We start from the raw sequence: 22,622 nt of genomic DNA on the forward strand, positions 1-22,622 counted from the left end.
CAGTTCACTGTGATCTCTCCCTATAGTACTAATTATTTGGAATTCTTTTTGAGCACATAAATTTTCAAATTGTTGAGTTTCTTTTGTTGTTGTTGGTTATTTTTTAATGTAAGTACCCATTCACTTCTATTAGGTTGTAAATACCCTAAGAAGAAAGAGCTTACATTCTTTACTGCATCCCTGAGAAGCCTGATTAAGCATATTATGTATTCAATAAATATTTGTTGATGAAATGGATAAAAGGATAGATTATGGGAAAACAATTATATATAATAAAAGATAGTTAAAAATTACTTTAAAAGTTTCTTCTTGCCATATAAAGTTAAGTTTTTACTATCTGCAAATATACCTTTTGCACTGAAAAATATTTCAAAGTACATCTTCTCTTGGAAAACATCTTCCTCAGAATTAATTAAATGAAATTTAGCAATTTCATTGCTAAATATGCTGAAGAAAATATTTTAGTATTATAGGTCACTTGGGTGTTCTGAACTTTTTTTTTTTTTTTGGTCCCTTAGCACATAATTTAAGGGAGTAATTCTTCCTTTTGTTTTTAAATCATAGAGACATGGACCTACTAATATGCTCTTGCATCATCTTGTCCGAGATGTAAAACAGGTAACCTGACTACAAAGGTGTAAGAATTTCTTTGCATATTGCCTTGATATTTTGGTAGTTCTATCACCAGAGTTTGCTTTGTAAAATGTAGATTGGGATTTTTCTGCTAATTACTCTCTTTACTTGTAGCTCTGAACAATTTCATCACCAAACCACACATATTTTTTTCTCTTAATTCACTGTGTGTTTTTAAAGATTTGACCCACCAAATAAGTGACATTATTTATAATTATTTCTTCTTAAAAAGCATGAGTCAGAGACATGCAAACCTTCCCATCAGAAAGTTAGCTCAATATAATGCAAAATTAAAGTTAGTGATGATAATAATGCAAGCCGATATCAAACCAAATGATTCTGCTGTCTTTACTGGAGGACAAATGTGTGATTTCCATTGCTATTGCTTTGTGAATATTGGCGAGAGTTTTGGGAACTAGCTCTTCTTCTGTGAGTCTAAGCATTCTTTTAGGAAGCTAGGATGTCTCCCACTGCTCTATACCCTTGCATATTTGAGGTCCTGTAGATTGAACCTGGGACCTTGTATGTGCAGAGCAGGCACTCAACCACTGAGCTGCACCAGCCCTACAACCTCGCTCATATTTTGTTCATGATATTGTCACTGAAGTTTGAGTTAGAGCTTATATAAAATAAAATCCTCTAATCCCTCATTAGTTACCCAAACTTTTCAACTTAAACAGATTTTCACATCCTAATTTCTTCTCTTTTAATTGCCAAGAACTTTTATTCACATCTATGGAAAATTGGTAGTGTCTTTCATTTGTCGCCAGTTTAAAATCCATCCATAGAACATGTTAAAAGTTCTTTTACCACAGTTCATAAACTGATCATCTTTCTGAAACTGGGTATCTTGATGGCGAGAATTTGGTTGGTCTGGGTATGGTGACTTGGTGGGAGAACCAGAGTAAAGGGACTGCAGAGGAAGACATTTAGCTGGCAAATTAGTAGTATGCAAACATATCCCCGGTGATGTAAATTCAGTTTGCATTGATTTATGTTTTATCAAAATGATTTTCTTTAAATTATTTCCTTAAACTTTGATTTTTTCAACTATAAACAGCAGTAAAAGGTATGAAATAAGTTAAACATGCTTTTAAGTAGCAGCAAATAAGGATGTTATTTTTTGATATCCTTTAAAAAAGTAAATTATGAATGCAAAAAAGCTAAATAAAAATCACTCATTATTGTAATATAGTGATTATATATATCTTCTTATTTCTTGTTCAAAGCTTTATGAGCATTATTCACAGTCATTCATTTCAGAGGCCATGTTTGGCACTCTCTGTGCCTTTAAAAATTTACTGTGAATGGTAGTTGAGATTTGAACAGCTATGAAGAGGAAGTAAGGTAATGAGTTTTAGGAGGTTAAAATAATTTACCTTTAGACTAAAACACATATACTTGGATATCTGACAGTCAGCCTTCCTACAATGACACTTGACTTGGCACAGGCTCAAGATTTAATATCTTATTTGGCTCTGCCATTCCATTTTGCTTATTTCTATTTGTTCTACTTCCTCCCTTAGTCTTGTTTTACATATGATGTAGTCAACATAGCACAAAGTTGTCTAGCCATTTCAATGAAGAGTGAGGCTAAAGATTAAATCCAATGTAAATTTAGGATCAAATACACTCAATTATATCCTTAAGTGATTTTTTTCTGTTGCAGTAGTTATACTATTTCCAATTAAAAACAATCTTTTGTATTATATTGAAATGTTATAAAGTATGTGTGTGTATTTGTGTATGCATGAGAGAAAAAAGAGAGAGAAATATGGAGAGAGAGAAGATATAAACACACATCTGTGTCTGTGAAACTAAAAATCATGTTAAGGCTAAGATATTTTTCCATCTGAACAAGCAGATTGTATCAAGGTTGGTCATATTCATTAAACAGTTTGTAAAGATGATTGAAAAAATATGTGCCTCCCCCTCTTTGCAGTTGATTTGGTTATGCTCTAATGGCCTTGCAAAAGAGAGAAAAGAGAATTGAAAGTTGTCATTCATTACCTGTTTTTTGTTGCAGAATAATCTTCTCTCAGGCGACAGAATAACACTGATTGACATTGGGTTAGTAATAGAATACCTCATTGGTGGAGCGTATCGCAGCAGCTATACTAGAAAAAATTTCAGAGCCTTCTACAACAAAATCTACAGAAAACATAAGGTAGTATAATTGAAAAGCTTCCCTAATAAAATTAAGGATAATTAGGAGTTGTAGTTTTAGAAAATGGCTTGGGGAAATTCAGATGGAAATTGCTTCTAAAGTGGATATTTTGTTCATCAACATTTATTGAATATTTGCTCTCTATGAAATACTGTGCTAAGTACTGATATGCTGGCCTGGGATAGACATAAAGATCAGGAATTTAGAAACTTCTAGAGGAAAAAGATTTATGAGTAATTAGCCATAATCAATAAAGGTGTAATATGTGCTAGAATGACATAGAAGCAAAACAATGAGAAAGGTTAGAGAGAGAAGTGGCCAGTTTGTCTTCCTTTCCTTCCCTCCCTTCTTAATACAAAAGAGTCAAATATTTCATAGGATTAACTTAACTCTAGAAGCTCACAATATTCCATAGTCTGGAGATGACAAACTTGAGATAAATTTGTAGAGATTATGTTGGAAGATAGACACAGAATGTATTTTAAAAATATGCATTACACATTTTATTTTCCGTGATAGTTTTGAAAGTGTTAGAATGTGAAGTTGGAATTGCTGACTAGTAGAGTAGCAGAGGTAACGTGAGCTGTTTCTTAAAATGGCTATGAACCTTGAGGGATAAAGGAAGGGAAGTTTGAAAGGGTGGTTTGGGCATTTGGGGCTAAGGGTAAGAGCAGGAGCAGTGCAAGGCCCAGCTGTATCGACACTGAGTCAGTCTTTACAGTGACGAGGAGCCTGTGGTGCTGGAGAAGAAGTGCCCAAAGGGTTGCGAAGGATGAGGCTGGAAAGGTGGTTTGGGGTCGGATCACACAAAGACTCTAGGAAACCACGCTGGTTTTCACCTTTATGTACAAAGAATCAGTGAACTGAAAACCAAACTTGGTTTTAGGAAAATACAAGACAAAACAAAACAAAACAAAAGATAACCTAAATCTCATAGAGAAAATGCTCTGCATTTAGATTTCAAAGGCATAATAGGGATAAACTTCAGGAGACTGCACGTTGTTTGTTTAAACAAGACACAATTCCTGGGAGATCCAGTGGCAGGTAAGCGGATTGCGGCCAGGCAGTTATCGTAGGGCCCATTCTACACGTGGTCCACCAGTAGGAATTACCCATTTCTGTTTTTTTTTTTCCCCAGTATTAGAGTGCAGTGTATTGTGTTTCATAATAAATTGGATTGTAACAGTTTATATTGTTTAGAGTCAGAGAGAAAACTGGTTTTGAATCCTAGTTTTGCTAGTTAGTAGCTCTGTAATCTTGAACAAGAAACAACCTCTTCGTTTACCAGTTTTCTCATCTATAAAAGGGGAATAATAATATCCTTTTCAAAAATTTGTCAGGATGAAATGAAATAATACCTGAAAACCCTTATTCCTGGTACATAGAGGGTATAGAATAATTGTTAGTCATAACAGGTCTTATAATTATCACTGTTATGATGTTATTAGTTCTAGATTACAATAAAATGATAATTTGGGTATTATCTTTAAAAAGTCTTGAACACACCACTTCTATGTCTAATTTTTATACATAAAACACAAACTGAAAATAAATAAAGCAGTTCAAGGTGTATGGTTTGTATCATATATTTTTATTTCATAACTCTTTAAGAATGCTTCCTTTTTGTTTTGTTTCTCATTGATGAAAACTTCATGCTGATAGTAGCAAATGATGTTACTGTTGGGCTTAGTCACTAGAATTTCAATGGAGATATTATATAATACCTGGAGAGCTTCTAGTAACTTTCTAACGTAACCTTAAACTTGGAGCTGTTTATGGATGGGAACTTACCAGATTCATGAGTCTTTATTGCCTGTTTTGAAACTGTTCCATATATAGAAATCCACCGATTTTAATGGCATTTCCACATAGAGAAGGTCTGCAGATAGATGATAGAGGGCAAGACACCTTATAATGTTAGGAAATAGCAGTTGGCCTAATAAGGCAGAGATGATGAGAAACTCTTGTTTGATGAGCCTTCTTCCAGGGAGGCTAATCATGGATGAGAGAGAGAGAGAGAGAGAGAGAGAGAGAGAGAGAGAGAGCCATTGGATATTTGTTAGAATACAACATTATATCTGGTTTTCATGATTGTCTAAAAATAAAATGTTAATTATTACCACTATAATCTTCTTTTTATTTTATTTTAAAAATAAAATCACGACACATTCCAGAGAGTGACAAGCTTTGCTCATAGCCTTTCCCAGCCCTCTCTTCACCGGAGACGATCCTCAGGAAATAGAAATGAGTCTGCGGAAAGCACACTGCATTCCCAGTTCTTTAGAACTGCCCAGCCTTACAAATTCAAGGTACCATTTACTTGTTGTTAGACTTGAAAATAAATTGTTTTTGCAGGCTGAGATTGTTTCTTCATTTAAAGTTGGAGAAAGGGAGATACAAATAGTGGGGCCATTTATAAATACCATACCCCTATGGCCCAAGTCAAAAGCATAGCACAGCTGTGCTCTAGCTACAATGAGCAAAACCCAGGACAGAGCACTGGCATCTAAATAGTTGCCTGAGCTTCTGCTTCAGCCTCTCTTCCTTGCTCATACCGCTGCCATGTCTAGACAGTGATTCAGAAAGGCAGTCCATGTCATGGGACCAAAAACGCCATCATTAGCCCACACTGCACCCGTAATCCCCTCCCTCCAATAATTGGGGGTGGGTCCCTCCTTCTCCTTCACTTATGCCTCAGGCTGCGTTTTTTGCATCTTCTTTTTTCCTCTTTGAGGCTTTTTTGAAATTAATTTTAGCCTAATGTTACAGGTGTGATCTTGCTGATGGATTTATGTGTGTGTGGTAACAATGTTGTGACGTCCCCTTTCCCTATGGCCTTTTCACACCCACTTTCTTCTGGGGATAAATGCTTTTGCACAAGACATTCCATGTAAATGGCTACTATGTTGAAAGAGGTTTGCTTTTCATAGTTCCTGGAATGAAAAGCTATTTTATAAACTCACACTTGGTTGTCATTGATGAACACAAATTCCCTTTATAGAAATGGAAGAAACTTAATCATTTTTTGCTATGAGGGCTTTAATTCAAAAGAGTAATTACTGAATATAGATTATTTGCCCAGCATTCTGCTAAGTGATTGACTGAATGTAGGATGCATGTGTGTAGGGGAAGATATAGTGATGACTGAGAAATGATCCTAGTTTGCCAAGAGTAATAATCATAGTGCAGTTTGATGAGCATTGAAATAGAGATACATACTTGGTTAAAGGTCTCCTTGCTAGCAGAGACTTTTAAAAATATCTTTATTTCTTTAAAAAAAAATTTTTATTGGGCCTAGGGTAAAATACCTTTAGAATACCTGCTGTGTTTCATTAGTATGTAAATAAATGAAGAACACCCAGATGAGAACATATAAAGGCTATTTATTAAGAACTTGCTATAGCAAGGCAGTCAGCCACCATCACTTGATTTTGGCAGACACTCAATGGCAGGCAGAGGAGTGGGAAAGTTTTATAGTGGAAAAAAGGGAAGACTTCGGTTATGCCCTGTTTGGAGGCTGTTGGCATGGGGAAGCAGGAGGTGGGCTAAGGGCGGAATATCCTATTTAATTGGATAGGAGAGCATATTGGCTTTCTCTGATTGTTCTTAAGTTGGGAAGTTGTCAGTTATCTGTCTAGTCATGGCTATTTTGGGTCCGTTATTATAGGGATTGTGGTTTGACTTCCTGGGATGTTTACTGGATAATAGTCTGTTACAGGAAGTAGGCCACACTTTCCTGATCTGGTTACTGCTGACAGTGGGTCAGAATTGCCTGGTCACTGTTCATTTGCATATTCAATCTCTCATTAAATAGAGCACCATACATCTGAATGTTTGGAGACTCATTCCTCTTTTACTTTCCAACAGGAAAAGTCTGCAGTCCTTCATAAATCAAGGAAGAAGTCAAAAGAAGAACAAACTATACCAGAAGACCCTGATTCTACTGGCTTTATATATCCCTACAATGACCTTCTGGTTTGGGCTGTGCTCATGAAAAGGCAGAAGATGGCCATGTTTTTCTGGCAGCATGGCGTGGAGGCCACAGTGAAGGCGGTGATTGCTTGTATACTCTACCGCGCAATGGCCCGTGAGGCTAAGGAGAGCAACATGGTGGACGATGCCTCGGAAGAGTTGAAAAATTACTCCAAGTAGGATTTCTTCTTCACTTCATAATACATACTGGAAGTTATTAGAATGGTTAGATACGTCTGTCTCTTCACCTTATAGACCTTTTAAGATGAATGGACTTATTGCTGTGCGTTTCATGGACTCCCCTATTAAAAGGGTTGTGAGGAATTTTAAGGAGCTTTGTAGAGTAAAGGAAAAAGTGATCTTTAAGTCAGGAGGTTGGATTTTTAGGCCTTGTGTAACTGATTATCTGTTGGGCCAATCAGCTGATCTTTCTGGGCTTTAGTTTCCTTACTATAAAATGTTCAATCAATGATTTTGAAAGCTCCTTCCAACTCTCAGATTCTATACTAATTCCCAGTTAAAACCTGTTATTCTCTTTATCTCTCTGGTGGGAAAACAAATAAATGCACTGTATTAAGGAATTAAAGAGAGTGATGGTGGAAGAGAGAAAAGTCAGAAATGCTTTTGATTTTTTGATTACTAAAGTGTTACATTAGGGAGGAAGGGAAGATAGAGTTAATAGAAACTAACTTGTAATTTTGATTTAAAAATTACAGAAAATGACAACATCTTTTTTCAGAGGAAAAAGCCTCAAAAAACAATAGAATAAGAAGACTCAGGGTGACTCCAGGTCTGATTTACTAGCTAAGTCATCTGTGTAAAATTCTCAAAAAAAGTGGTGCTGCAACTTTCCTTGTTTGTTCAGTGTTTTTCCCCCCTTCTTGTTTAGTTTTGAAGTATTTTCCTGTTAAGAGATTCTTTCTTAGATCTTAACAGGGAGTCCCAAACAAAGCCATATATATATATATATACACACACACACACACACATATATATATATACACATCTATATGTATGTATATCTTGTTGTGTGTTATGGAGTGGCTTCTCCCATGAATAGCTTAGGTACTTCTGCTGTAAACCAAATGCTGTATAACAGTGTAAGCCCTCTAGTTCTGTTCTATAAAGAAAGAACAGCTGGGCAGCAGTCCTTCTAAAATAGCTTCTGTAAACTGAGGTCATTAAGGTGCTGTTTACTCTTTCTTTCAAAAAGGCTAATTTATTGGCCTTCTTTGAGCCTCATATCCAATCTTCTAGAATGTTTCTGGGACTCTTTCCTGGATTTGTTTTTTTCCTATTATCCATCCCTGTGTCATTACAGACAGTTTGGCCAGCTGGCCCTGGATGTGCTGGAGAAAGCATTCAAGCAGAACGAGCGAATGGCCATGAAGCTGTTGACATATGATCTCAAGAACTGGAGCAATTCTACCTGTTTGAAACTGGCTGTGTCTGGAGGCTTGCGGCCCTTTGTCTCACACACTTGCACCCAAATGCTACTGACTGACATGTGGATGGGGCGCCTGAAAATGAGGAAAAACTCTTGGTTAAAGGTCAATTTGCTTGCCTGTGGAGCAAAATGTTAGTTTAGGCTGAAGGTCTATACACTTGAGTTCCATTTTTCACTTGTTCCAGAAGTGTGTCTTCAGGCAAACCAATTCATATCTCTGATTCGCACAGATGAGCTGGGATCCTTCCCAGTAGAACCTGTCAACAACTTCATCTCCTACTTACACCTTTTTGTTTAAAATAAGGGGATAATTTTACCTGCGTTGTCCACAACAAAGGCACACTCATGTGAAGGTGTTTATATATTTTTTTTAATTTTTTTATTTTTTTTAAAGAGTCATTTATTTTATTTCTCTCCCCTTCCCCCACCCCCGCAGTTGTCCGCTCTCTGTGTCCACTCGCTGCGCGTTCTTCCTTGTCCGCTTCATTGTTGTTAGTGACACGGGAATCTGTGTTTCCCTTTGTTATGTCATCTTGTTGTGTCAGCTTGCGTCAGCTCTCAATGTGTGCGACGCCACTCCGGGCAGGCTGCACTCTCTTTCGCGCTGGGCAGCTCCCCCCACGGGGTGCACTCCTTGCGTGTGGGGCTCCCCCACGTGCGGACACCCCTGTGTGGCAGGGCACTCCTTGTGCGCATCAGCACTGCGCATGGGCCAGCTCCACACGGGTCAAGGACGCCCTGGGTTTGAACCGCGGACCTCCCATGTGGTAGGCGGACACCCCATCCACTGAGCCAAGTCTGCTTCCGGTATTTTCTTGATATATGCTTGTTGTCTGCTTGTTTTTTGTTTGTCTTCTTTAGGAGACACTGAGAACTGAACCTGGGACCTCCCATGTGGGAGGTGGGCACCCAACTGCCTGAGCCACATTTGCTCCCCTTGTTATGTTTTTACCATCTTATAATATAATACATTTTAATATGTTTTATATGATACTGTCTGTTTAATAGATTTTAAAAATTGTTAAAGCAATATGCTCGTTGAAAAAAAATTTCTCTATTGAAATATTGAAAAAGTAGTTCTTTTTGCTCTTCCTTGGTGCCCCTCAGAGTAAATAATAACAGTGGCGTATACATTTTTAAAAACTTTTTAAATGCATGTATATATATGTGTATATCCATTTTAATTTTTTAACTTTTTTTTTTACAAAAATTGGATCACGCTATACATATCATTTTGTAACTTGCTTTATTTCTCTTAACATCGTACTTTGGATGTCTTTTCACCATCTATATTTTACTGTTATCTTTTTCATGGCAGCATAGAACTCTGCTGTAAAGTTATCCCATACTTGCTGTCCCTTTATCAATGGACATTTAGACCAACATGGTTTTTTACAACTACAAATAACATTGCAGTGAGCGTCCCTATCTATATATGAGGAGAGATACTTCTAGAACTGGAACTGCTAACTCCAAAATTATGATTAGTATTGGGATATAAATTGAATTGAGCATGTATCTGACATTTTATATACCCATAACTTCTTAATTTTATTATTTGAATAATACTGTGCTTTATGTAACTGTCCTGTCATTATTCCTTTTTCCTTGTTTTCTTTTAAAGGTCATAATAAGTATTCTTTTACCACCTACCATTTTGACACTGGAATTTAAAAGCAAAGCTGAGATGTCACACATTCCCCAGTCCCAGGACTTTCAATTTACGTGGTATTATGATGACCAGACTCCCAGCAGTACGAAAGAAAGTGCTTGTGTGGTTAGTATAATATCATAATGAACTGAGTTTTCATGTTATTGATTTCACACACTCCCACATATGCACACACACATGCTATTTATATGACAATGTCTACTGATGACCGATGGTCCTGAGGTTCTTTATTATTCTAAAATGCCTCCTGAATCATCAGTCAAGCAGTTAGTTCACTTCTGCACAGTTTTAATCATATTATGCTATGACCAAGTAATTAACCACCATATATGATTAAGCAAAACATCCCATTTCTACTTTTAAGATCCAAGTCAACGATGTTATTGTATCTTGACTGCTGTTTAACTTTTTATTTTCCTTTGTGACTAATAGAGTAAATAGAATGACTACTTCCCTAAAATGCCAGTGAGGAATGCCCCATGGCCTTAATGTAATTATTTATAAAGCCCCATGTTTAGGATTTGTGTTGATATTCACCGTTACACTCTACAAATCTTTTCACTTTGTCTATCCAGTGGCTACGAATAGTTTTACTTGAGTTCACAGACATATACACTTTCATAGGTAACTTGAGCTCCTTGTCTTTTAGCCCATCTTCACTGGAGAGTTTCCAAAATGCTGTGAATATATTATTTGCTTTTTCTATTTCTACTTGGATCATTGCTTATCAATTTTTCATTTACTTCGAGGTATAATAAACATCTTTCTATGGTACTTAATACTTCAATGAGGCATTTTCCTCTAGCATCTTCTCTGATGTGCTTTCGTATTTATGAGGTATTTATTAAAATATTTAAAAACATGTTCAGTAAATATTAAATTAAAATGAATTAGAATTAGTTTATTTCTGACTTGCATTTGTTGTGGTTGGTTGAGCATCCATTCTAATTGGTTAATGCTTCTGCCAGATCATTTGTTCGTTATTTTTTTTAAAAGATTTATTTATTTATTTATTTCTCTCCCTTCTCCTCCCTGTCCCCCCATTGTCTGCTCTCTGTGTCCATTCGCTGTGTGTTCTTCTGTGACTGCTTCTATCCTGATCAGTGGCACCAGGAATCTGTGTTTCCTTAGTTGCACCATCTTGCTGTGTCAGCTCTCCATGTGTGTGCCACCATTCTTGGGCAGGCTGCACTTTCTTTCGCACTGGGTGGCTCTCCTTATGGGGTGCACTCCTTGCGCGTGGGGCTCCCCTACGTGGGGGACACCCCTGCGTGGCAGGGCACTCCTTGTGCGCATCAGCACTGCACGTGGGCCAGCTCCACAAGGGTCAAGGAGGCCCAGGGTTTGAACCATGGACCTCCCATGTGGTAGGTGGACACCCTATCCATTGGGCCAAGTCCGCTTCCCGTTCATTATTTTGATGATCACTCCTGTGTGTATGTGTTCCTCACTCCTTATTTCTTTTCCTCTCTCCTGCCTTCCTTCTTTCCTTTTATCCTTCCTCCTTCCTTCCCTCCCTTTTTCCCTTCTTTCCTTTTCTTAGAACCCAAAATGGTAGGTACAGCCCAACGTTTGAACAATGTTTGAGAAGTTATCCCTTGCAAAGCTGGACTAGTCAGGTTGTCACACTCGTGGTTGTACTGTTAGATGATAAGGATGCTAAGTATAGGACATTTCAAATTTTTTTTGAGGAAACATAAGAAATGTAGTGTTTGACTAACCTCTGTAGAAATAGGATGCAATCCTTATGTGTGAGACATTCCGTTTGGCACTATGCTTGTTTAGTTGTTCACATTTACTTTAGTTTGCTTATTGAATTGGACAACAAAGAAAGGTGTTTGTCTACAATCTATCATCTATCTATTCACCCATCCATTTTTCCATCTATCTAATCCCTATAATTTATCTATCTTTAAACACACAGACATGTATACATGCACACAAAAATATGTAACTAAGGGGGAAAAGTCCTGATTCTGAATTTATATTATCACATTGTCTTCATCATGGCAGATGGTGTCTTTTAATTCAACTCAGAGAAAGGCTCAGTTAGCCCTTTGTAATCCATACCAAACTGTCCAGGGTAATTAAGATATAATGAAACACTCCTAGGGAAATTAATTAGAAGTTATTTAGTAACAAGGTCATTACCATACATTACTTTTTGAGGTCTTTCTAAAGTGGTATTGATGTCATTAAAATCTCAGTAAAGGATGACTTTTCTGATTGGTTCTAAGCAATTTTAACTCTAAACTGACTAAACCTGTTAGGAGGTGGGTCAGTTCCTATACCTCCAAGTCAAAACCCCAGTCCTGCTTCCCACATGAAGTGAATGACTAAACAGACACTGTAGATAACCATTCTAGATGCCCGAGGCTGCAAAAATCAGGTTTATCTGCAATTATATGGAAATTCAAGCAAAGTTTGAGTCATTCCATGGTTTGAAAAATTTTGTTAACCTTGCAGGTTTGATGTTAGAGTGCCATCTTTATAGATAGGTTGAAGAAAAGTACTAGTCAGAGGAATAGCTGATAACATTCTTTTCATTTATTACTTTTTTTAAAAAATTCAAAATTATTGCATTTTCCTTTAAAAAATTAAAACCACCCAGGAATCTATAAAAGTAGGGTGAAATGACTTGCTTCCTCTTACCACTCCTCAGTTTTCACTTTGGCTATAATCCCTTATTTCCTTCCCCTCTCTTCCCTTCCCTTCCCTTCCGTTCCCTCCATTTGCTTTCTGAAAGCTCTTCTCAGTGAGTGTCCATGTTGAGAAGCAGATGAAAGACTTGATCCTTCCTCTATAAAAAAGCCTGTGTATACAAAAACCTACATATACTTGCAGGGGGTTTGCATCAGTCAACGTTCTCTAGAAAGAAAGGGATTCATTTATTTTTATCTTTTTTTCTTTTATAAAGGGATTTCTTTTTAATGAATTGACTCATGCAATTGTGGGAGGTCATAAGTCCACAATTTATAGCTCTGGCTGGAAAGTCAGATGAGTTGCTGTGGTAGTCTTGAGGCAGAATTTCTTAGCAGAAACCTCAGTTTTTCACTCTGAAGGCCTTTAACTGATTGGACGAGGCCCTCCCACAGTCCTGATGGTAATCACCTTCTCCAAGTCAACTTATTTTGGGTGCTGATCTTATCTATGAAGTACCTTCACAGTAACATCTAGGCTAGTGTTTGAAAAAAACAGTGGATACCATGACGTAGCCATGTTCACTCATAAAATTAGCCATCACAAGGTCTAAGGACCTCTTGAAGCTCATGGGGAACATGGACTCCAGGTAAAGAACCTCTGCTATAAATCAGTGGAGAAGCTATCGAAGGCTGAAATCCTGACCTTAATGATGTGCCAGACTTTCCTATGACTCTGCAAAGAGGCATCATTGATGCACGACCATTTTCTTCTGAATTACAGAAAAATTATGTCATCAGTTATTGATTTCACAGGGATTTTATGAATATTGCTAGGCTCAAAAAGTGCGAATAAAGGAGGTTAAATAGAACTGGAATAAGGGCCATCTTAAAATCCTTGAAATTACTCTTTGTTTGTTTAGGCTTGAATATTAGAAACTCAACTTGCAATTTAGAAGTACCCTGTGCTCCTTTCCTGTCCAAAGAGTTACGTGATACATAGGAAGTTTTCTCTCCTTTCAAGGTTAAGATTATAATGGAACTGATGGGTGCTCAACTAATTTCTAATATATAATTTTTTATATTTTCTGATATTTGCGTATGTCAGTAGTTTGGTGAAGCCCCTGACTAGTGATTTCTTATATGTTTATTTTGCAGAGAGACTATGATCTGGAAAGGGGCACTGATGAGAAACTAGATGAAAATCAGCACTTTGATTTAAAGAGTGGGCCCCAAAGCCTTCCATGGACCAGGAAAGTCTATGAGTTCTACAACACTCCTATTGTCAAGTTCTGGTTTCATACGGTTGGTGTCTTTACAACAATTATATGAAATACTATTGAGGGTTAATGGCTAATGATAAGGTTGATAATGATATGCCTGATTTGCCAATTTGTGGCAAAAATGTAGATACAGGAAAAAAAGACAAAACGTCAAGAGAATGACAAAGAGGATAGGAAAGGGGATTGGAGAAAAGTGAGGCAAGGTAAGAAAGGAGCTCTCTTGCCTTGGGAATGAAAAGCTAGCACTATTCTTTCTTGGAGTGTTAGAGTTAGCATATCTGGGGCTGAGCATTTGAAGCCTTGTGAAACAGTAGAATTCGCAACAGTGTTGGTAGAATTAGGTGGTTGTGGGTAGATTCTTTCCTCATCTTGGGCAGGAAAATGAGAAGTTGAATCTTTTTTTTCCTTTGCAAGAAAATATGCTATGTAGACAAAAAATGCAAGTGTGCAACTTTTAGAAGTTGAGTTATGTGAACAAATACTAAATTTGTTATCGGTAGTAGAGATACAGATAAAGCATGAACTATTGCTTTAATTGTATTGAGTGCTTTTCACATTTATATAATAATCATTAATTTTTCTAATGCTTATCTACATTCAAATTTATTTTTCTAATGCTTACCTACACTCAGATGGCTCATGGCCAAGATTTGGTATTTCTAAAACATTTGAAGTGTAACTGTAAAAGGATATTTTTAAAAAAGTGTTATCTTTTAAAATATTTACTTGGCCAACCATATGCTTATTTATTTCATATACTTATTGAATAAGTGCATAACTCTAAATGACATTTCTTTGTTTCCAAAATTCAAATCAGCCTTCAAATGACAAGATTTTACCACGTTTGTGACTATCCAGCAAAATAAGTCAGAGACTCTGATAATAGCTCTGAAAGAATTTGAACCATAGTCACATTACTGGGAAAAGAGTATTTAAGTGTTTCTTTCCTTAGAAATTCCAGCTTAGGAACTTTCAGAGATAGGAGCAAAGCTAAGCAATAGAACAGCCAGCCAGATCTGCCCACCATAGCAGATGGCATTAGCAATGAACGTAGGCAGTTTTGTCTTAGCTATTACAGTGCTAGACTATGGCACATGTGCTTTATTAAAGCAGTGTCTTGTTAAAAATGTTAAGAAGGAAAAAGAAAAAGATGTAAACTTTTTAAGGACTAATTTTTTAAAGAATTGTAAAGAAACAAAGAGAGTTAGAAGCAATATCACGAAAATTTACAGTGTTTTAAGTGAAGCTTCATTTTGCCTAGATGGGAAGTAGATTTGGCTCAACTGATAGAGCATCTGCCTACCACGTAGGAGGTCCAGGGTTCCATGTGGTGAGCTGGCCCATGCGCAGTGCTGATGCGCACAAGGAGTGCTCTGCCACACAGGGGTGTCCCCTGCATAGGGAAGCCCCACGTGCAAGGAGTGCACCCCAAGCAGAGAGCTGCCCCGGCAGAAAAAAGTGCAGCCTGCCCAGGAGTGGTGCCACACACACAGAGAGCTGACGCAGTAAGATGATGCAACAAAAAGAGACACAGATTCCCGGTGGGTGCCGCTGACAAGAAGGCAGGCAGACACAAAAGAACACACAGTGAATGGACTCAGAGAGGAAACAACAGGGGGTGGGGAGAAAAGGAGAGAAATAAATTTTTTTGAAAAAGAGGAGAAAGAAAACCTGATATCTAATAAAGTTTAAAACTGATTTCCTGTAAGTTTAAAAAAATAATGGCCACAGTGGCTGCTTGTAACCTTATATAACATCACTTTGGTCTAGTGATCAAATGGTCTTAAAATAGCCTTTTAGGAATCTAGCCTGTTCACAAGTTGTTGGTTTCTCAAGCTGAACATCTATTTATTGAATGAGTTTGTAGTTTTGTTTATAAAATCTTTCACATCCATACAGTCATACATTGTATACATTAGAAAGAAAATCTTATGGCTGAAGGTAACATAAAGTCCAGATTATTGGATTAGTTGTTACTGAGAGCTGTTGCTATCTTTTAAGACATAGGACTGGGCACTGGAAGTGAGTGGGAAGCAGAGGTGCCTCAAGCAGCTTGCAGGCTGGTAGGGAAGCATATTTATGCTTGTAAATAATTCTATTATAAGGCATGGAATAGCAATGCACAAGAAATGAAAGAAGTACTAGACAAATTGATGAAAGTCCTAAAATGTACCTCAGAGTGCAAATTAAAGAGTCAGTTAGTTGTATGACTACCCTGAAGGCAATGAGAAGCATGTAGAAATCGACTGCTTGATAGAACAGATTTGATTAAATTATGCCCTTAAGGAGTCATCAAAAGTATTAAGACTGTGGAGCGGATGTGGCTCAAGTGGTTGAGCACCTGCTTCCTACATGGGAAATCCTGGGTTCGGTTCCTGGTGCCTCCTAACAACAAACAAACAAAAAAACAACAACAAGCAAACAAACAAAATGACCAAATCAGGAGAGCTGATGTGGCTCAGTGTTTGAGTGTCAGCTTCCCACATATGAAGTCCTGGGATCAATCCCCCACCCTGGTACCTCAAAAAAAAAAAAAATGGAGTCTGAGACATAGGCCAGTAGCAGTAAAGAATTGATGAAATTTACCTTCACTCTCTTAGATGCTTCTTTATTTTAGCTCCTTAATGTTAGACAGAAATACCCATTCTGATTGCCTAAAATACCACCTAATGTATATAACATCACTATTATGTAATCAGAAGTGGTTTAAGCCACTCTATATGTCATCTCTACAGAACTAACAAGCAGAGTTATAGAAGATACAAGAAATAGGGATCAAAGTTAAAATAATAGAGAATGAACATACACACCCACATTTTCCCTCTACCAACCTGTGATTTTTAACACAAGTGCCAATCAGTGAGCACTATGTGTTCTTGCTGAAGGTATTTAAAGGAATGCACAGTCTCATGCATTGTTGATGATCACATTGGGCAGCTTAGTCATATGAGTCACAATTTTAAATGTGAGGGCCCAGCTATTGTAGTTCTGGGAGTAAGTCTTTTTTTTTTTTAAAGATTTATTTATTTCTCTCCCTTTCCCCACCCCAGTTGTCTGTTCTCTGTGTCTATTTGCTGCGTGTGGGAATAAGTCTTAAGACAGTAAGAAAATAAGACAAGATTGCAAAGCTATTAATCACCTTGTATATGTGTGTGTCTACAGTGTTTTAATTCTTTTTGAGATTGGAAATCCAGGAATAACGTACACAGTGCATAGCTAAACATACATTTATTGAAGGTCTACCATCTGTCAGGCAGAGTGCTGAGTGCTGAATATGATAACATCAACAAATAGTCCTTCATTACATGAGACTCACAGTTGGGCAAAACAAATCAATATAAAAGAAAACTCCCAGAAGTAGTAATTTATTGTGTTTGAAAATCTGCACCTACTGACACCTCTCGTCAGCATACCACTCACATTTTCTACGTTTAAAATGGAGAGGAAGGCACATGTTTCCCTGTTGGCTTGCAGTTACCCTGGTGCTGTCCATGTCAGAAGGTGCAAAATTCTGGAAATTGTGGTCAGGAGTTAACGTGATGAGACCACGCCCCTTCCACGCCTCTGAGAACATGGGTCTTCATTCCTGCCACTAAAATCTAGACTAGAAAACCATGGGTTCTTGTGCTTTCTGTGCTATTACATCGTTGGTAATTAGAGGGTGGTCCCAGTTATGCTTTCATGTTATCCTGTTGGAATAGGTTTGCTTCTGCTGGGCTGGGCCTATGTCTGCTTGACATCGTCCACCTTTACTCTTGCTTACATCCAGCGAATGTGTGTGTTCCCTTCACAGATGGCATATTTGGCATTCCTCATGCTATTCACTTACACTGTGTTGGTGGAGATGCAGCCCCAACCCAGCGTGCAAGAGTGGCTTGTTATCCTTTACATCTTCACCAACGCCATCGAGAAAGTCAGGGAGGTGAGTTGATCCTCTCCCTTGGCCCTACGCACCTCTGCTAGAGGTGTTCTGGTTCTGGAGTTCAAAACGGGCACATCAAGGGTGCAGATGAAACTGGAAGCGCTTGTCCCGATCCATGTGCTATGAGATGGTGGTTGAGGGAAAAGCCCTCCTCTCCACTTTTTGTCCTTACCAGGCCCTTCCTGCTGATTGCTGTTCTTTGGAAGCAGTTATCTTCCAAGAAAACGCCTTAGTGTGTTTATCAGTCCTGGAGTGATAGGATTTAGTGCTCAGATCTAGGGATACCTTCTCGTTGTTAGATATGCAACTAATTTCATTTACTAAACATCTTTTGAAAATTGAGGCTGAAAATCCCTTTAGGGCACGTTCAAGAAATAAACCAAACAAAATTCTCATTTCTAGTTTGCAATGAGTGACTTTTTTTTTTAATAGTTAACATTCCTAGGCAGTTGCAACTGCAATCACATATGGTTAGGATTAGGCCTGCTCTAGATGTCATTGTGTATGGGTTTCTATGTCTGTGCATTCACATACATTCATTTTGTCTTAGAGCTAATATGGCCAACATTATTTGCTGAGTAAATCTATTTTTGGGAACTATACCTATATTGCCTACTATTTACTATTGTGGAATTTATAGAAAACAATTCAGGAGAGAAATGTTATTTTATTTCTACGATTTTTTTAAACTTTTTAAACGGAAGTGTATTATGCATATGTCAGTATACAAAAACAATAAGTGTATAGTACAGGTTGTGGATTTACAAAACAAACATGCATATCATCACACAGGGCTCCCATACATCACCCCATCACTGACACCTTGCACTGATGTGAAACAATTGTTCCAAACTGTGGAAATGCATTGTTAAAAAATTACTACCTTTAACAAGTGTACCATACTAATGAAAGATGTTGTTAAATGGATAAAAGTTTGGGAGTGGGAGGGGTGGGATGTATGGGAACTTCCCCCCATACTTTTTTTTAACTTATTTTTTATTATTGTTTTTTTTTTTTAAAGAAACATAGATAACTCAAAATGTTACATTAAAAAATATAAGAGGTTCCCACATATCCCACTCTCCCCAACATTCCCCCCACTTTAAAACCTCTTTCATCAGTGTGGCATACTCATTGCATTTGATGAATACATTTTGGAGCGCTGCTACACCGCATAGATTACGTTAACATTGTAGTTTACACTCTTTCCCAGCCTATTCATTGGGTTATGGCAGGATATATAATGCCCTGCATCTGTCCCTGCAATATCATTCAGGACAACTGCAAGTCCCAAAAATGCCCCCACATCACACTTCTTCCTTTTTTCTGCCCTCAGCAACGCCTGTGGCCACTGTCTCCACATCAATGATACAATTCAGTGAAATAGGTTTACTATTTTACATTTCAGTTTGTCTGATATTCTATTGCAGAGGTAATTGCTTATAACAGTGAGTTCCAATATAGTGCCCTTTGTAGTTTGCTAATAACTCACTAAATAAAAGCATTAGGTGAAAGGATTCCTTGATTTCAATCCAGCGTTCTTTGCACGCTACTATGCCTAATGAAGTGGAATTATAACTGTACAGGTTGCTTGCAGTATTGAGAGTTTTAAAATGTCTTGATGTTTCCCCATTTAGTTTAGGATTAATGAAAACTAGGAAAACTGCTTTTATTAATTTTAAATTCTGGTTGGGTTTTCAAGTGACTGGCTAGAATTACCAGTGGCATTAAAATATATTTATAGAAATATTTAAAGAAATCGTTACTTGAGGATAACTCAAACCTCTAAAATCCCAGTGTGATCTGAGGTGTGGCAGGATTTAAATTATTCTTTAAACGAGGGATTGATGTTTTGAAAAAAAGAATATTGATGGAGTTTTATCCCACCATTCAAGTTCTTCTCTTTCTTCCTTATTTTAGATCTGTATTTCAGAACCTGGGAAGTTTACTCAAAAGGTGAAGGTATGGATTAGTGAGTACTGGAACCTAATGGAAACGGTAGCTATTGGCCTGTTTTCAGTTGGCTTTGGCCTTCGGTGGGGTGACCCTCCTTTTCATACGGTGGGAAGATTAATCTACTGCATAGACATCATATTCTGGTTCTCACGGCTCCTAGATTTCTTTGCGGTGAATCAACATGCGGGTCCGTATCTGACCATGATTGCAAAAATGGTAAGTGTGGTTTTATATTCCTGGCATCCTTCTCATTAATTCTACCTAATTTTATCATTAACATCCAATTGTTTAACTTTTGGAATTATGTATGGAAGCACAGAGAGCAAGATCATTCCATCAGTGCTTTCCTTATAACTGCAAATTAATATTTAACATATGTCCTTGGTAGCATATTGAATAGTTCATCATGATACTCATCTTAGTCTTTTGGTTAAAGCCAGATAATGAGGAGTTAAAAAAATATGTCTCAGGAGTGTTTGTAGCTCAGTGGGTGAGCGCCTGCTTCCCATATACACAGGGTCACAGGTTCAATCCCCAGGATCTCCTAAAAAAATCAAAACCAAGACTAGAAAGACTATTTTTAAAAATCTGTCTCCCAGTACAGTAATTACCAGGGTCAGATTTGTGTGAGGTCACATCAATAATATTTTTTGATGAAATATTGCCTTATTCCTTTATCTCTTGCTTCCCACCCTCCCAACCCCCAAACTCTCAAGTAGTGCTTATTAAGATCCACACAGCCTCCAAAGTACTTAGCATATATTAACTTGTTTAATCTTCCTAACGACTCTATGAGATAGGTACTATTATTATTCACATTTATATACAAGGAAATGGAGAGTAAGTAAATTCTCCAAGAATACAGGTGGGTGAGCCAGGATTCAACTCTAGGCCGCCTGAGTCCATTCTGTCATCTGAGCTCTGTGTGCTGGGATCCCTCCTTCCAGACTCCAGGAAGAACTATATCTCAAGATCACCCTCGGCGTCTCCTTCTGGACCACTCGCTGGCAGGGAAGAGGCGAGCTCTGGGGAATGGAAGGTTGTGCTGACGAAAAGGAAAAGGAACCTCTTATGTTTTTTAATGTAATGTTTTGTGTGAACTATTTATCTTAAAAAAAAAAAGACAATATTAGAAAAAAATACATATTTTTTTTTTAAATTGCAAAAAACAAACAAAAAAGAAGAAGGATAGAAACAAGAGATCCTCTAGACCTCAAAGGTCGATTTTCTTACTTTATACTTTTCTCTTAATCCCGAAACATTTTCTCTGGTCTTTGTGACATTGATGCATTTTAGATAGGCTGTGTTGAGGTAACTGATAGATCGCAGTGACTTCAGTACAACAAGTTTATTTTCTCCCTCATATAAAGTTTGATGAGTGCTCAGGCGGATGCAGAACCCTCCATCTTGTGGCATGGCCATGTCAACATGTGGCTTCCAGGGTCTCCCATGGCAAGGAGTCAGGGAGCTGGAGAAGTTCTAATGGTGTTTAACTGCCCTGGACAGGAAGTGCCAGAAATCACAGTTACTCCACAGCCCACTGGTCCCAGCCTAAAAGGGGGTGGGGCTAGAAATGTAGAAGAGCTCATGGAATATTCCTGACATTTAGGGTAAGTTCTAATTGTCTCTGCCACAGTGAACTAATGAGTTGATTTTTATGTACATTTGGTAGGTGAATGTGAAACTAGCCAGATCAATTTCTCAGACTCTGTTTAATTCCTGAAACTAATCCTGGGAATGGGGAGTCATTTGAGTAATTTGAACACCCCGTTTTGTTTTGTTTTTCTTTCCTAACTTCTGGTCTATTTGCTGAGAAGTTGGATATTAGCTAATCAAAAGCTGTTCACATTTCATTCCTTCTTAATGAAAGAATCACAGATTTTCTCCTCTTAGTGTTATATGTTGTCCCATATACCAGAATGATGTGAAATGCCTACTGTGCAGAGAAAACAGAATAGCTGGTCAAAGGAAATAAGGGCTTTCTGTGGACAAGGGCATTTTGGTCAATGGCAGGCAGGTATAACTGTTTTAGCAGCTAGTGTTTCATTTGTTTTTGATTGTAGCTCTGGGGTAAAATTTGGGTTGTACTGTGCTCTCTTGCAGACAGGAAACATGTTCTACATTGTGATCATGATGGCCATTGTCCTGCTGAGCTTCGGAGTGGCACGCAAAGCCATCCTTTCTCCAAAGGAGCCTCCGTCTTGGCGTCTAGCTCGAGATATTGTATTTGAGCCATACTGGATGATGTATGGAGAAGTCTATGCTGCAGATATAGATGGTGTGTATGAAATTTTGCCATAATGCAGAAATTGAACCTTTGTGGATACTCAAAGTAAAAAGAAATCTGAATATCAGAAATGTCAAATATTTATTTTTTTGTCTTGTTTTTTTTCTGATACCTTTTACCATTTAATTGTTCACTTGTAGTCAAATACTATGCTTAAAAAATGCTATTGAAAAAAGTTCTTATTTCCATTTAGTGTTGCCAGTATCTAATGTTACATGATAGAACCTCATGTTATAAGCATAAACCCCAAACTATGCATAGTTTATAGCTTTATTGCAGCTTTCCTCCAAGTGTTTTCTATCATCTGTGACTCAGAAAATTCCTGATATTTTCCTATCAGACTAAAGAAGAAACACAATACCACAGACTTTGAAGTATTAGGGAGTTTAAGACCCCAGGTATTCTATTTGGGACCACCTTCCAAAGGCTCACATTTTCCTAGAGCCAGTAGTTCTTCATTTCCAGGACCGGGTGAAGAGAGTGCAGCTCTGTGCATCTGTAAAAACGAGGGTGGTGGCTCCGGGCTAGGACCGTTTCTTGGTGACTTTGAGTTGGTTGGGTTGGTCTACAGCAAATCCATGTGGGGGAAACTTGGAAGTGTTGGCTGCCTTGATGGCCCCGTGGGCCATGGCTTGGCCATACTG

General features: G+C 37.8%; 1 protein-coding gene across 3 annotated transcripts in view; it reads left to right on the top strand.

The window, feature by feature from the left end:
- The window catches only part of TRPM6 (transient receptor potential cation channel subfamily M member 6), a 160,181-nt gene that overhangs the window by 61,318 nt on the left and 76,241 nt on the right, over positions 1 to 22,622 (top strand). For all 3 annotated transcript variants that reach the window (XM_058301661.1, XM_058301664.2, XM_058301663.2), the window contains exons 13-22: positions 565 to 618; positions 2,660 to 2,800; positions 4,975 to 5,109; positions 6,668 to 6,948; positions 8,094 to 8,322; positions 9,844 to 9,996; positions 13,689 to 13,835; positions 17,607 to 17,735; positions 19,656 to 19,907; positions 21,795 to 21,969. In XM_058301661.1, coding sequence (XP_058157644.1) covers positions 565 to 618; positions 2,660 to 2,800; positions 4,975 to 5,109; positions 6,668 to 6,948; positions 8,094 to 8,322; positions 9,844 to 9,996; positions 13,689 to 13,835; positions 17,607 to 17,735; positions 19,656 to 19,907; positions 21,795 to 21,969 — 1,696 coding nt within the window. The remainder of the gene's footprint in view (positions 1 to 564; positions 619 to 2,659; positions 2,801 to 4,974; positions 5,110 to 6,667; positions 6,949 to 8,093; positions 8,323 to 9,843; positions 9,997 to 13,688; positions 13,836 to 17,606; positions 17,736 to 19,655; positions 19,908 to 21,794; positions 21,970 to 22,622) is intronic.

This window comes from Dasypus novemcinctus, chromosome 8 (genome assembly GCF_030445035.2).
Source record: "Dasypus novemcinctus isolate mDasNov1 chromosome 8, mDasNov1.1.hap2, whole genome shotgun sequence".
Taxonomy (NCBI): Eukaryota; Metazoa; Chordata; class Mammalia; order Cingulata; family Dasypodidae; genus Dasypus; species Dasypus novemcinctus.